The following is a 14,806-nucleotide window of genomic DNA, read 5'->3' as shown; positions in this document are numbered from 1 at the left end:
ATGCAGGTCCTGGGCCTCTTACATCACCAAACCCTAACAATCCATTGCCTGGGGGAAGAACACCTCATCTTCCACCTTGGGACCCTGCAACCACACTGAATTGATGTGAATTTCAGTCAGTTCCTCATTTTTCCTCCCCTCCAACTCAGCACCATGCTCTTGACCAATCCATCGTCTCTCCCATCTATCTGCTTCACCTTTCTCTCTGACCTATCACCTTCTCCCCACCTTCATCTACCAATTGCATTCCCAACTACCTTCCCCCCAGCCCTACCCCCCTCCCATTTATCTCTCAGCACCCTGGCCGACAAGTCTCATTCCTGATGAAGAGCTTATGCCCGAAACATCAAGTTTCTTGCTCCTTGGATGCTGGTTGACCTGCTGTGCTTGTCGAGCACAACACTCTCGGCTCTGATCTTGAGCATCTTAGCACCCACTTTCTCCTAGTTGATTACAGGAATCAGTTTGGTAAACCTCGTTGCACACCCTGTATCGCAAGAACTTGCCTTTCTAGATAAAGAGAGCATAACTCCACATGATATTCTAGATGTGATCTCACTAAAGCCCTGTATAATTGCAGCGAGACATTACTGCTCCTGTACTTGAATCATCTCACTATGAAAGCCCATGCACCATTTGCCTTCTTTATGCCGGCTGCACCAGACCCCTAGGTTAACAAGGTTAGATTGAATGGAATACAAGGAGAACTAGCCATTTAGTTACTGAACTGGCTTGAAGGCAGAAGAGGGTGGTGGGGGAGGATTGCTTTTCAGACTGGAGGTCTGTGACCAGTGATGTGCCACAAGAATCGGTGCTGGGTCCACTGATTTTCGTCATTTATATAAATGATTTGGATGTGAACATAGGAGGTATAGTTAGTAAGTTTGCAAATGACACAAAATTGGGGGTGGAGTGGACAGCAAAGAAGATTACATCAGAGTACAACTGGATCTGGATCAGATTGGCCAATGGGCTGAGGAGTGGCAGAGCTTATGCTCGAAACGTCGACTCTCCTGCTCCTCGGATGCTGCCTGACCGGCTGTACTTTCCAGCATCACACATTTTTAACCCTTATTTTCAGTGCCTGGTGTATGTGGATAACTAGATCTCATTGCACATTCCTCTCTTTCAATTTTTAGCCATCCAGATAATAGTCTGCCTTTCTGTTTGCTGCCAAAATATATAACTTCACATTTACTCACATTATACTGCATCTGCTATGCACTTGCCCACTCACCCAGCTTGTCCAAGCCACACAAACATCTCTGCATCTCCCTCGGAGCTCACACTGCCACACAGTTTTGTGTCATCCACAAATTTCGAGATATTACATTTAGTTTCCTCATCTAAATCATTAATATATATTGTGAATGGCTAGAATGCTAACACTGATCTCTGCTGTATTTGTCATTGGCTGATAGTCAGAAAATTACCTGTCTATTACTACACTTTGTTTCCTATCTACCAACTTGTTTTCTATCTGCCTCTACTGTACATTCACCCCAATTTTATATGCTTTAATTTTACATGCTAATCTCTGATGTGGAAATTTGTTGAAAGCTTTCTGAAAGTCCAAGTAAACACATCCACTGGCTCCCCCTCATCAACTCTACTGGTTACATCCTTGAAGAATTCCAGTAGATTTGTAAATCTACGCTAACTCTATCCAATTCTGTTATTATTTTCTGGGTGCTCTGCTATTAAAACTTTCATAATGGCCTCTAGCATTTTCTCCAATACCACAGTCAGGCTGACTGGTATATAATTCCCAGTTTTCTTTCTTCTTCACTTTTTAAATAGAGGAATTATGTTAGCTCCCCTCCAATCTGTAGGAACTGTTTCAGAGTCAATAGCATCTTGGAAGATGACCACCGCTTTTCTATCTGATTACATTTAGAACTCGCAATGTCAATGTCATACAGGGGATTACCGGATTTAAGTATCTATTTATTCATAAGGTATTTGCACTGCTAGGAAATTTGGTTTAATTTGATATAGGGAAAGCATAAGAGGTGTTTTATGCTTCTTTTTCCTCCCTTCATGTGGAGATAACGGAAGCAGTTTGAATCTATTCACCCAGTGAAACCAGGCAGGTAAATGAAAATGATTTGAGTAATTTACCCATTACTATTCCACCCTGCTGTTCTGACAAAAACATTAACCCAAATCTAACAGTGTTCTTCCTTAAATCCACAGAGTGTGTTATTTTTAATTGGTCGTCTGAACAGAAACATATTAGAATTTCTCATCCTGCCTAATTGCAAGGAGAAAATATTGGGTAGCAAAATATAGATAATCATTTTGCATTTATTTTTACTTTCTTTGTGGTAAAGAACATTCAGCATTGCTCCACAAAGTCTGACAAGTCAGATTGTAAACATAGCCATATGCTGGTAATTGCTCCTCTGGTCTTAGTTAATAGCCTTCTGCTGCCCAAGATAAAAACCTGTGCCAGTTAGCACATTCTGCATGATCAAACTATGTAGCTTACTATGAAGCATGCAAATCAGGCCCAGGAGTTAAAAATCATACTTTAGCATTTGTCCAAGCTCTCCACACATCCATTCTCCATGCCACTTAAAATCAGGTCTCACCTCTAATCATTAGAAAATGACAGCACATCGGAAGTTTAAACAGTTCTCCATGGCTCCTCATCCTCAAAGTCCAAAGAGGATGATCTCATAATTCCAGACATTGAAATTCATCTGCTAGTTTTGCCCACTCACTACCCTATCTGTTAAGAATGTATTGGTTTCATGAGTCTATATCTATATATATGTAACTTTCTGCTTTTCCTAAGTATGATCCAGTGAAACACCGTTCATTCCCTTCGTCCCTATTCACTGACACCTACATCACATGACACAAGATTTTGTGCATTTTTATTTTTACTAATAATCTCAGCATGTCACTACCATTATTTCTCATGTTCAAATTTTATAGAATATTCAAAGGCAACAAAAGAATGAATTGCCTTCTCAAATGGAAAACAAAATCATTATTTAATATTGAAAAATGAAATCTAATCTAAACTATATTAAAATATTACTTTTTTTCTGATGGATTTGCTTCCTAGCTTCCCGAAATTGCCGACTTATTTGGTGCAAGAAAATTAAATATGGAATGAAAATGTAAACAGGAATCAAAAACAAATTAGAATATAGTTATTTTCTAAACTACAACATTTCCTTTAAGATTTCCAACCAAAATTATGAAAGGAACACCTGTTTAATATTGAGCAGTTCCTTACCATTGAGCTTGCCAGACAACGAAATTAAATGATGGATAGAGGAACCAGCCCGATTCTGACAATTTTCCTTCCTTGTCAATTCCAAAGTAAAAATTGGGTGAAGGCGTGTGCTGGAAAGTCACATTCACTTTGGCATGATTTCTGTGTAAAATAGCAATTAAACAAGTGAATTTAAAATAATGATGAAATATTTTGAATATTAATGCTACACCTGCAAAAGCAACATTTCAGAGGAATTTCCATGTCTATCTGATTCTCTGATGGGAACTTTGGCAGAAGATCAGCAGAAACACTACAGAAATCACAAAATACGTGCTTTAAGTCGTTTATATAATCGATCTGGACATTCCCCTAATCTTCTGCCAGATAATCCCGAGGGAAATTTCAGGCAATTGTGCACAAATTTCCAGCTTCAGATGGTTTCGATTTTTGGGTTCATTAAACAGTTCAAGATTTTCTTGAATCCATTCAGTAAATTTCATCAACAAAATTATTTTGAAAGTCTTTGTGACAAAAACTATCGCTGAAAAAACAGATATACTGCTGAAGCTTTTTATCTTACACTCGTCAGGACAGAAGCAAAAATGTCAAATTTCAAAGGAAGCAACAACTTTTCATTGTGAATAAAGGTGCTGATTGGTGGACAAGCCAACTCAGATTGATCAAAGCGCTACCATGGAGAATGCATCAGGGAACTGTTATCCCTTATGCTTTTATTTAATTTGAAAGAGGAGCAATACCTGGAATTGAGTAACATTATTGTTCAAGAATAAAAGGGACATTACTATGGAGGTGAAATTGGTTCAGAGACAGGAAACAGACAAAAGTGATGAATGGATGTTTTTCCGAAGGAAGAAATGTTTGTGGTAGAGTTCCCCAGAAGTCACATGACCTGATTTAAACGACCTTGATTTTGGTAGTCAGGGCACAATTTCAAGTATTAATGACAATATGAATCTTGGAAGCACTGTGAATTTCAAAAGGACACAGATAAGTAGATAAAATCAGAGCACTGGCAGGTGAAATTTAATCCAGAGATCTGTGAAGTCATTCATTTTATTAGGAAGGACAAAAAGAATATAAAGGAAGATTTCTAAAATGTAGTTGAGGGACCTGCGTGTCTGTGTTCATAGATCATTTAAGAAAGCAGAACAGGTTCACAGACCAGTTAATAAAGCATACAGTGCCTTCGGGTTTGTTAATCAGGACATAGAGTACAAGACCAAAGAAGGTAAAAGTTATGTTAAACTTGCATAAAATGCTTCAACTGGAACACTATCTCCAGTTCTGAGTGTCACACTTTCCGAATGATTTGGAGATGCCAGTGTTGGACTGGGGTTTATAAAGTTAAAAATCACATTGGAAGCACACTAACTTTTGGAGCTTTAGGAAGGATTTGAAGGTGAGTACAGAAAGAAAATCATGAGAATGATTCCAGGGATGGGGACCATATGTTATGTAGGTAGGTTGGAAAATTCAGGACTGTTTCCTTTGGACAAGAGAAGCTTTGATAGAGATGTTCAAAATCATGATGGAAATCTAGACAGAGAAGATCGGGAAAATTTATTCCTGCTAGCGGAAGGATTGAGAATGAGAGGAGACAGATTTAAAGGTAAAAGACGCAATGACAACATGAGCAAAAACATTTTTCCAGTGTTCAGAAGGAAACTGGATATAAGGAGAAGGAAGAAGAAAAATGGCACAAGGTGAATTGCTTACTGTTTTCAAAGTTCAACAAGAGCCTGCATTAATGCTCTACTTTTAACATAGATGAAAAATATGAGATTTTCTTTTCACTCATTCAGGGGATATGGTTTATTTCCTCTCCTGGTTTCCTCCGGGTGCTCCGGTTTCCTGCCACAGTCCAAAGATGTGCAGGTCAGGAGAATTGGCCAATCTTAATTGCCGTAGTGTTAGGTAAGGGGTAAATGTAGGGGTATGGGTGGGTTGCGTTTCGGCGAGTCGGTGTGGATTTGTTGGGCTGAAGGGCCTGTTTCCACATTGTAAGTAATCTAATTGTTCTACAGAGAGATCGGCCAAATAGACGGGTTTCAAGGAAATTATTAAATACAAAGGAATTTGGAAGCTGTGGAAGTTCTGAGAGAGAACTTTGAAGTAGGCGTTAACTGCCCAAATATTTGACTACTGTATAAAGATGGCGGGAGTGTAGATAAGGCCAAAATTAAATGTCGGGGAAAACCATATGCCTGGAGATTGGGGATGCATGGAGAAGGAGGATAAGAAAACAGGGGAAATTGTAAATTTAAAGAGAAAAGATCAGCAAGCATGTGTTCATAGACAAGTGGGATTTGGCATGGGATAAGGTACTATTGTTATGAAGAACTAGGGAGGAGGGAAAGAAGTTACAATTTTAAGAGATGCTGGATCTGGTCAGTCTCTAATAGTAAGAGATGAAAGTATTTGCACTCTTTTTGACATGTCACCCGAGAGGGTGATAACTGGTGGAATAGATTGACAGGAATCAGAATGTATTCCTGAGGGTAATTATCTTAAGGATAAAATCCTAAGGTGAAAATAGAGACCACGACAGGTTAGTGCAGAGGAGAAATGGGTGGAATTCACCAGATTTTGTTGCCAGTAGCATACAAAAAAGAAGTACTACAAGTAGCACATGAATTACCAGTGGGAGGTCATCTAGGTGTGAGGAAGACTCAGCCTAAGGTACAAAAGCACTTCTTTTGGCCTGGACTGCATAAGGACGTGGTTGAATTTTGTCGTACCTGGAAATGTGTCAAATGATAGGAAAGCCACCGGAGAAATATATGTTAGTACTTCCCTGCAGAGAGAGGAATAAAATCCAGGTGGCGTTGGTTTTGATGTGCCCCAAAATGCATTAAATAACAAGGAAGTTCTCGAAAAATGGGGTAGAATAGTGAGCTGTCTCAGGAGCAAAGAACCGAGTTGAAAGGCTTATTGTAGCAGTATGAAAACATGCGCATGAATAAAATGGGGAAGACTAATACTATTATGCATGAGGTAGAAGTAGGGAACGCTGTTCCAATAAAACAACACCCCTGCAGGCTTAATCCTCTCAAAGCAGCACAGATCCAGAAGGAAGTGGATGTGATGCTCAACAAAGACATTATTGAACTGAGTCAGAATGAGTGGAGCTCACTGATCGTGTTGGTTCCCAAACCTGACAGGACTCAACAATTTTGTGTTGAACATCGGAACATCGGAAAGTTAACTAAATTCAATACCAAGGTTGAAAACTGTAGAGAAGGTTGGACAATCCACTTATATCACAAAGTTGAACTTACTGCGTGGTTATTGGCAGGTACCATTATCAGAAAAAGCAAAAGAAGCAAAATGGACTATATCAATTCAAAGTGATGCAATTTGGAATGAGGAATGCACCAACCACATTCCAAAGACTTGTAAACAGAGGTATGGGCAGATTAAGTAATTGTGCTGCATGTCTTGAATAACGTGGTGATTGTTAGCCATTCGTGGAAAGATCACATGGTACAGTTGGCAGAGCTCTTTGAACGATTACGAAAACTGGTAATAAACTTAAAGATAACAGAATTTGTGAGGACAGAGGTCATGTTTTTGGGACACAACATCGGACATGGAAGGATGACCCCAAGGAACGTGAAGACGAAGGCTCTCGAGGAATTTCCATGACCACACTCAAAGAAAGAGGTTCATCGATTATTGGGACTGAGCGGATTCCACCGCTGAAGGCTTTATTAATGAAGAACACGAAATTTCAGTGGACAAAGCAATGTCATGAGGCATTTGAGAATTCCAAATTTCCGTGTTTTTTTAAATCCCCAGCATCGTATCCTCTCATTGGTCCAATGTTGTCAAAACAATAAATTCAAACTCAATTGTATCCTTGGTATAATCTAAACTTATTGCTTAGATTTAATTGTTGTCAAAATAGCAACCAAAGCATAACAGCCAGTTGTTACATGTACCTATTTTGGAAGAGCCCTTCTCTCAGCCATTCTGTTCAGGTAGCTGAGTGTGTACTTTAAATTCACTCCAAAATTCAGAAAACACTCTCTGTTTTAAAGTGAACATACACTCTTTCAATTTTCTAATACTATTCAAGCAAACATGAGGAGCTGGACCTCACAACACAAGATATCAGCTTGGAAGTCAAAAGAATGCATTAAAGTAATTGTGTCTGTGTAATGTTATGATATGGAGACAGATAGCAAAAATCAAATCAGTCTCCCTATCCACAACACAGCAGAATTAAAATACTCAATGACCCTTAAAATTGACCCCAATATTTCTAACCAGACTTCTTGAATAACCAGTAGCAGACTTTTTCAGTAAACAATACCAGAGATCAAGTTTATAATATGAATAAAAATTTCAAAAACTTTTGAAGTTAGCTTTAGCAGAGCAAAGCTAAACTGCTAGGTAATCTAATTAATATGTTTGACTTAAACCCATTCTGCTGTGATTCTAGCTTCCTCCTCCACTCCACAAAGACAGATAAACAGACCCAGTAAAGGAATAAATCAAAAGAAAGAAATAAATGAGATGCGATTGACCAGTTCACTTAAGCAGACTTCACAAACCACACATAGTAGATATATGGTATTGTATCTTGCTTGGTTTCCAAGTCATCGGAAGGCTCTGAGAAATATTCAGTTAATGTTTAAAACCAAGATTCAATTCTTCAAACATTCAGTGAGTTGGAAGGTCAACCAGGGAGCAATCAAAGCTCCAGCTGCCACTTTCGCAGACACAGTCATTCTGACTTAAACACAATCCTAAAACTAGTTCAAACTCTTGCTTCTCTCTACCAGTCTCCCCACAAAATCCTAGTTAACATTCAATATCTGCCTCTGCTTTAGCATTATGCCTCTCCAGAGTCAAAGCATCTATAGAGTATTCTTAACAAGAATCAGCCACACTTCACTTCCAAGATGGACTTCATTATCAAATAACAGTTTATTTGATCTCTTTATTGAAAAATACAAGTAGCTGCTCACAGTCCAATGTTCACCTCCTACTCTCAGCTTCAAAACAATAATGATAAGAAATAAAAATCAAAAAATAATGAAGGTCTCAACAGAAATATATACTGATATTAGCACGTAGATAAATGGAGAGATGCAACAAAATACCATTGCAATCCCTATTCCTGACAAACAAATCCACAAACAGGATAGGTACAGATAGGTCTATGCTTGCCAGCAGTCAGTTAAGAAAACTCTACGAAGGAAAGAAAAGAAAGACTTTGTATTTATGATGCCTTGTACATCCTCAGGATATCTCAAATTACTTTCTAAACTATAGTCAGTGTTAATATTCACAAAATCAAGGGTCTTAGCAGCAATTACAGGTCTCTAACCCCAGCTTGACAATTGCTAGCTACAGCAAACTACGGAGAGGGAAAGGCTTGATGTACTTGATCAATCCCAAACTGAGTTTCTTCATCACCTCTATTTCATTGCTAGGACTGCTCCAGTTTCATTTCCTCGTTTCAAAATCATAATCCACATGAACTAAACCTCAACTTCCAGCATCTCTTTCAAGAAACACCGCAATTAAATCTATCCTCATTAAACTCTAATAACAGCCTTTCAGTCCAAGAACACATTTCAAGATCTTCATCTATTTTATAACTTTTCTTTAGGACCCAGAAGGCCATGGAATGATATTGGCCAGAAGCACAAAATCTTTGAAAGAAAATCGGCATCCTATTTTGTAACATAACTGATAATCTTTTCTATTGGTTTCAATGGAGAAGAAAATGCAGCATGGTGTAAAATAGGCTACTGTTTGTCAATAAGTCCCTCACACACTGTCACAGAACTGCACATAAACTCCAATGCATTGAACGATAGTGAAGATTCTGGTGTGGTAAAATAACTTAAGACTGGTCTCTAGCATACATTTGATCATCCAGTTACGTTAAACATCTACCTTCTTATTGTCTCAATGTAACTGATTTGTCAAAAATATTTCCAAATAAATAAAAACTCTCTCAGCAGAAATAACATGATAAATAAAACTGCATGTAATTCAATGAAAGATATGTCACAGCAGAATCGTCAATATGAATTCATATGAACCCACCCCACACGTAAGGGTTGACAAACACAGAGAATTTACAAAGGTATTTGCAGGGTTTCACAAATGACACTCTTTCTGACATCCAATAAACTTCTGACACATTTCTGCACATTTTGTTATAATAAGGAGTTTCAATTTAAGTAAGTGGGTAATTAATAAAGATCTGTGTTGGTGTCATGCAGCATGCCCAAACAGATTTGACATTTCTGTGGTAGAAGAATCCACAGAGCTATGTTCTATATATCTTTATGAACAGCTAACGTACAAAGATTTGTATTAGCTTTCAGGGACACAGGAACTGAAGTAAGCTAGTTGGCACGTGTAATCTGTTTCTCTATTCAATGAGGTCACAGCTGATCTATGATTTAATTCCATTTACTTTACCATAGCCCTATAACCTTCATTGTAGAGGTCCCAAAACTAAGGGTCATGAGTCACCCATCCATTGATGGAGTCACAGAAACAGCTCCTTCTACTAGGAGGCACCGATGATGACTCTGGCAACCTCTTGACTGATGTACCAAACAGCAGAAGATAGATGTTGAGCAGAAAATGTTCTTTAACTTTAGAAAGCACTTCTACAGGCAAGTGTCATACAGGACCGGGATGTGTGAGTGCCATGTTGGTGCAAGGATAAGTGTAATTCAGTCACAGACTGAGTACAAGAAAAACAGGAAGTCATGCAGCTTAGCTAGGAAGGTAAGTGGCAGCCTCAGACTGTACTGTATTTCTGATGCTATTGTACAGGCAATTTACTCCAATTTGACAACTCTACTTTGCAGGTATCGGCAACAAAAACAAATAAAAAGGATGGTAGCGGGGGTGAGGGGGTGAGGGGGTGGGGGGAACAATTGTGTTGAAAGAGGTACTGGTGTTATGTTTGTGAGAGTGATGATAGGAGAAGAGGAGCTGATTATGGTGTGCATTGGTAGAACAAGGGAGAGGAGAGGTGCTGATTTTGGGTACGTATGGAGGGAAGGTGCTGAGTGCAGTATGTATGGCAGAGGGGAGATGATTACTGTCTCCGGGAGGGGAAGTGGAGAGAGTTAGGTTATAGTGTTGGTGAGATGGGGAGGAGGGCTTCAGTGTGCCTTCTGTCACCAGAGAATATGCAGAACTTAGCAGAAACCAACATGAGTACACATAACAAAATTTTTACAAATTATGATAAAACATGTTTGTATATATATGCTGTATTATATGTTGATTCTCTAAAATGTACAAGCATTAATAATTATATACTGAATGCCTCTATGCTATTTTCTCGCTGCTTCAGTTTTGCTGGCACTTGGGTTGCATTAATTTTCAGTTGTCAAAATGCGGTCAGATTAGAAAACTTGCTTGAAATACTGCCTTAATACATTTGGATAACAAATGTTAATCAATCTCAGATTAGGTAGTTACTGTTAACATGGTATCAACTGATGTTTGTGGAAGAAAATTCCAACTTCTATGTAGAAGTGTTTCCAAAATGGCCTGAGTTTACATTTTTAGATTATGCACCCAGACTTCTCAACCAATGAAAATAATTTTACTCTATATTACCTGTTCCCTTAATATGGTGGAAACTTGCATCTAACTGAAATAACACCACAGAGGCTGGTATCCTGTCACAAAATCACACTTTATTTACATTTGGAGAGTGCTTGACACTGATCCAGCTCCTTCAGAGCCAGCTCTCAGTATGAGTAGAACCTCTGACACTCTTGAGCTCATCTGCCAGCTGGGACTCCTCGACTGGACCAGATTAACAGCCCCAGTCTGGGAATTCATATCCTATGAGGTTCACCTAGCTAACCTCGTTACAATCACAACACTAACCACCACATAACTTTAACAGTTATGGGATACAACTTTGTCCAATTGCGCCTTGGATCACAGTTTAACACTTAAGAGTCCAGGAATCATTCTGCAAATTTAGGCCACAGTCCATCCAAGTATTCTTCCTTAGATGTTGTGCCCAGAACTGCACACAGTATTTTAGTTATAGTCTAACCAGAGCTTGATACAGTCTTCGGATCTTTAAATCATGACAAACTAGAATTAATAAAAAATACCCTGTTCTATACTTGTAAAAAAAAATTCAAAGCCTGACATATATTGATATCAAAATCTATTTGCAAAATTATTTCCTACCAACTAAATTTATCAATAACTTATTTTAATTTCATACTTCAATGTACATTGCTTACATTGTTGTCTTTTTGAGTCTTCACATGGCTTTTCAACACATCCTCTAAATATTTAAATATCATGAATAGTTGAGAACCTAGCATAGATTGTTATGAGGCATCACTAGCCACAATCCTGACAATTAGAGTGCCAACGATTATCCCTACTCTGCCTCATGCTATTTCACAGTTTCCTAACCAGTCAATAATTTGCCTTGAATCATGAACTTCAATTTTAACAAACAGTCTCTGAGGAAGGGCTTCTTCAAATGACTTCCGAAAATCAATATAAATAAAATCCACAGACATTCCCATAATCTACTACTATAATCATCTGAGCCAAAAAATAATTCATTGAGCTGCATAAGGCGTGACCTGCCTTTTACAAATTCTTGCTGGCTCTCTCTGTTCAACTGAAAACTCAGTCATTCCATCCTGACTTACAGACTCTTACAATATCCTGGCAACAAATGTAAGGAATAACACATCTTTCATTTCCTAATTTCTCTCTATTAACTTTAAGAAATGGGGCGGGGGAGTGAAGAATGTATGAGAGCCAGTGCGGAGATGAGGAGGGAAGATAGCAGATGCATGATTGAATAGTCAGAGGGAGGTGTAAGATTTGGTGGGCTTGTTTGAAAGTAGCAAGAGTGGAAAATTGTGTAAACTAAATTTATAGAATCATCGAATCCCTACAATGCAGATAGAGGCCATTCAGTCCATCAATTTGTCACTGATCCTCCAAACAGCATTCACCCAGATCTATTCCCCATCTTATACCCATAAACCCACACTCACCATGTTTAATCCACCTAACCTACACATCCCTGGATATTAAGGGACAATTTAGCATGGCCAAACCATCTAACTTATACATCTTTGGACTGTGGAAGGAAACTGAAGCATTGAGTGGAAACCCATGCAGACATGGGGAGAACATACAAACTCCACACAGACAGTCACCCAACATTGGAATCAAACTCAAGTTCCTAGCACTGTGAGGCAGCATTGCTATCCACTGGGCCACCATCGACCCGTAAAAGGTACATACCTATTCTTTGTTTTTTTTTCAGAATAGGAATTAGGCCTCACAAACCAGCTAGTTAGGCTATGCTAACTACTTATTAAAAATCCAGAAGCATGAAGCCATCAGCACTTGCTCGGGGCTCTATGGTAGCTCGAGGATCACAACCTCAAAATCTCAGCTAATGCCCCAACACAAAATCACACTTTTGGAAGCCCTGAAATAGACACTGAGAAACTGTTTCTACTAGCCAGGGACAGGCTATCCAGATAAAAGGGAAAGAAGAGGAGAAATGTCTTCATTCAAATCTTTGTAAGTCTTTGGAGTTCTCTACTCCAGAGGGTTGTTGGTTAAGGCTAGAATAGGTGCATTTTGGGTTTTGTAGTGAATCAAAGGATATGGGAAGTGGGCAGGAAAATATCACAAGGCAGGTCTCAAAGCTGTTCACATGTCTAAAGAAGCAAGGGTACCACATTACCCAAGAGTTGATGCAAAACCAATGTGCTTATACAAACTAAGAAAAGTGTATGCAAAGAAAAAGAATAATTTCATCAATTATGATGCTAACAAGATGGCGTTCAGCTCTGGTTATAGGACCAAAACCAAATGGTTCAATCCGAATTTGCATCAATTTAGTGAAATTCAATAAAGTAGTGGAACATGTGACCGCCCAAGGTCTTCAAATGGATTAGGTCAAGCAAAAATAGCTAAATGTATCCTATTCATCAAATGGATGTGAAAATGAATTTTGGCAATTACCTCAAGATTAAGAATCCAGAAAACTGACTATGTTTGTTATGTTTTGGGGTCTATTGTTTGAGCACCAGTAATTATTCAAAGAACAATATTGAACACATGAGAAACTATTTACAAAGTAACATTTCACGTGGATGACATACTAATACAAAGAGCCACAAGTGAACATGAACATGTCACTTGAGTTAGAGCAGTCATGTCAGAACTACAGAGTGCATGTCTCATATTGAATGAGAACTGCAAGATTTTAAATCCAATATTCTCGTGCCCAAATTTTCCAAGTTACAGAAATCACAGCAGATCCTGAGAAATCCAAAGCTATTCAGGAATTCCCACCATCTAGGAACATCACAGAACTTCAAAGATATATTTGAATGGTAAATAAAATGGAAAAGTTTTTATCAAACTTAAAATATATTAATAAGCTTTTAGACAGTCAAGATCAAAAATGGTGTTAGAACATGAACCAAGAAAGGTTTTGGCAAAATCAAGCACCTCTTGATTTCATCAGAAATGTTAGCACACTATGATACAATGTCTAGTCAGTCTAATGGTAGCTAATTCATCTTATATGGGATTGGGGTGATGTCATACTCTTTCAGGTGTAGAAAGATGGAAAGCATAGACCAGGCTACAATGACTCTTGCTTAGGGTTTTCAAACTGTGTCACTAACCCCAGTGGAGTCGTGAGCCAAAACGTTAGGTTGAAAGCTCTGATGCAGAAATGGCTGCCATGGAACTGTGACCAATTGCTAAAAGTTGTGAGTTCACTCTAAATTGTTAATAGTGGGTGTGGTTTAATTGTTGGATCATGTAGATTTTATTACCTTCCTAAAGAGGAACATTGTTTCTTTTTACTTTATAACTCCATGGTTAACTTCCCATCACTCTCACCAATCTCTCACCCCTTCCCATCTCCCACTCCCACTTCTTTCATAAGCTTCTCGATCCCACTCTCATTGGTCTACAGTAGTGGCAGCTTCAAAATAGGATCATAATGAGAAAATGTTTTGAAAGTTCTGCTGTCACTCGCTGAGATGGAACAATGGGATGGCCACAATTGAAAAAGAAGCTTTAATAGTAATATGTTATGGAAAAAAAACTGTACGATGAGCTTATTGTTTAATATAGAAGATATTTTGCCTTCAATCTCCACAAATGAGGAGAAATTCAATCACATAGCTCTGTAGCTTTACATCAATTCACAGTGGGCAGACAGCACTATGGAGTATGACCTGCACAGACAGTGCCATGCTAATCAATAATATCAATAAGAACATCACCAAGACGATGCAGTTATTAGACTGTAATATGGGTAGACCCCTGAGACTCACTGTTAATGTGTGTAATGCCCCAAGAAACAGCACTACATAAATAGGTTTCTCCCTTAATGTATTCATTTAACACATTTGCTCTTTCCCTACTATTGTTCATTATCTCACCTGCATCTGTCTTCAATGGGCCAACATACCGCCTGAATTCTCTTTGCATTACATCCATGATAATTCATATGATTAGCTTTGATTAAAATCCTGTGAAATT

At 38.4% G+C, this 14,806-nt stretch overlaps 1 protein-coding gene across 1 annotated transcript in view; it reads right to left on the bottom strand.

Moving 5' to 3' along the window:
- si:dkey-256h2.1 (uncharacterized protein LOC337520 homolog) overlaps positions 1-14,806 on the bottom strand; it is a 246,445-nt gene that overhangs the window by 175,445 nt on the left and 56,194 nt on the right. Inside the window, exon 5 of the mRNA XM_060824762.1 lies at positions 3,251-3,391. Coding sequence (XP_060680745.1) covers positions 3,251-3,391 — 141 coding nt within the window. The remainder of the gene's footprint in view (positions 1-3,250; positions 3,392-14,806) is intronic.

This window comes from Hemiscyllium ocellatum, chromosome 5 (assembly GCF_020745735.1).
Source record: "Hemiscyllium ocellatum isolate sHemOce1 chromosome 5, sHemOce1.pat.X.cur, whole genome shotgun sequence".
Lineage (NCBI taxonomy): Eukaryota > Metazoa > Chordata > Chondrichthyes > Orectolobiformes > Hemiscylliidae > Hemiscyllium > Hemiscyllium ocellatum.
This window is presented reverse-complemented; position numbering and strand designations above follow the sequence as displayed.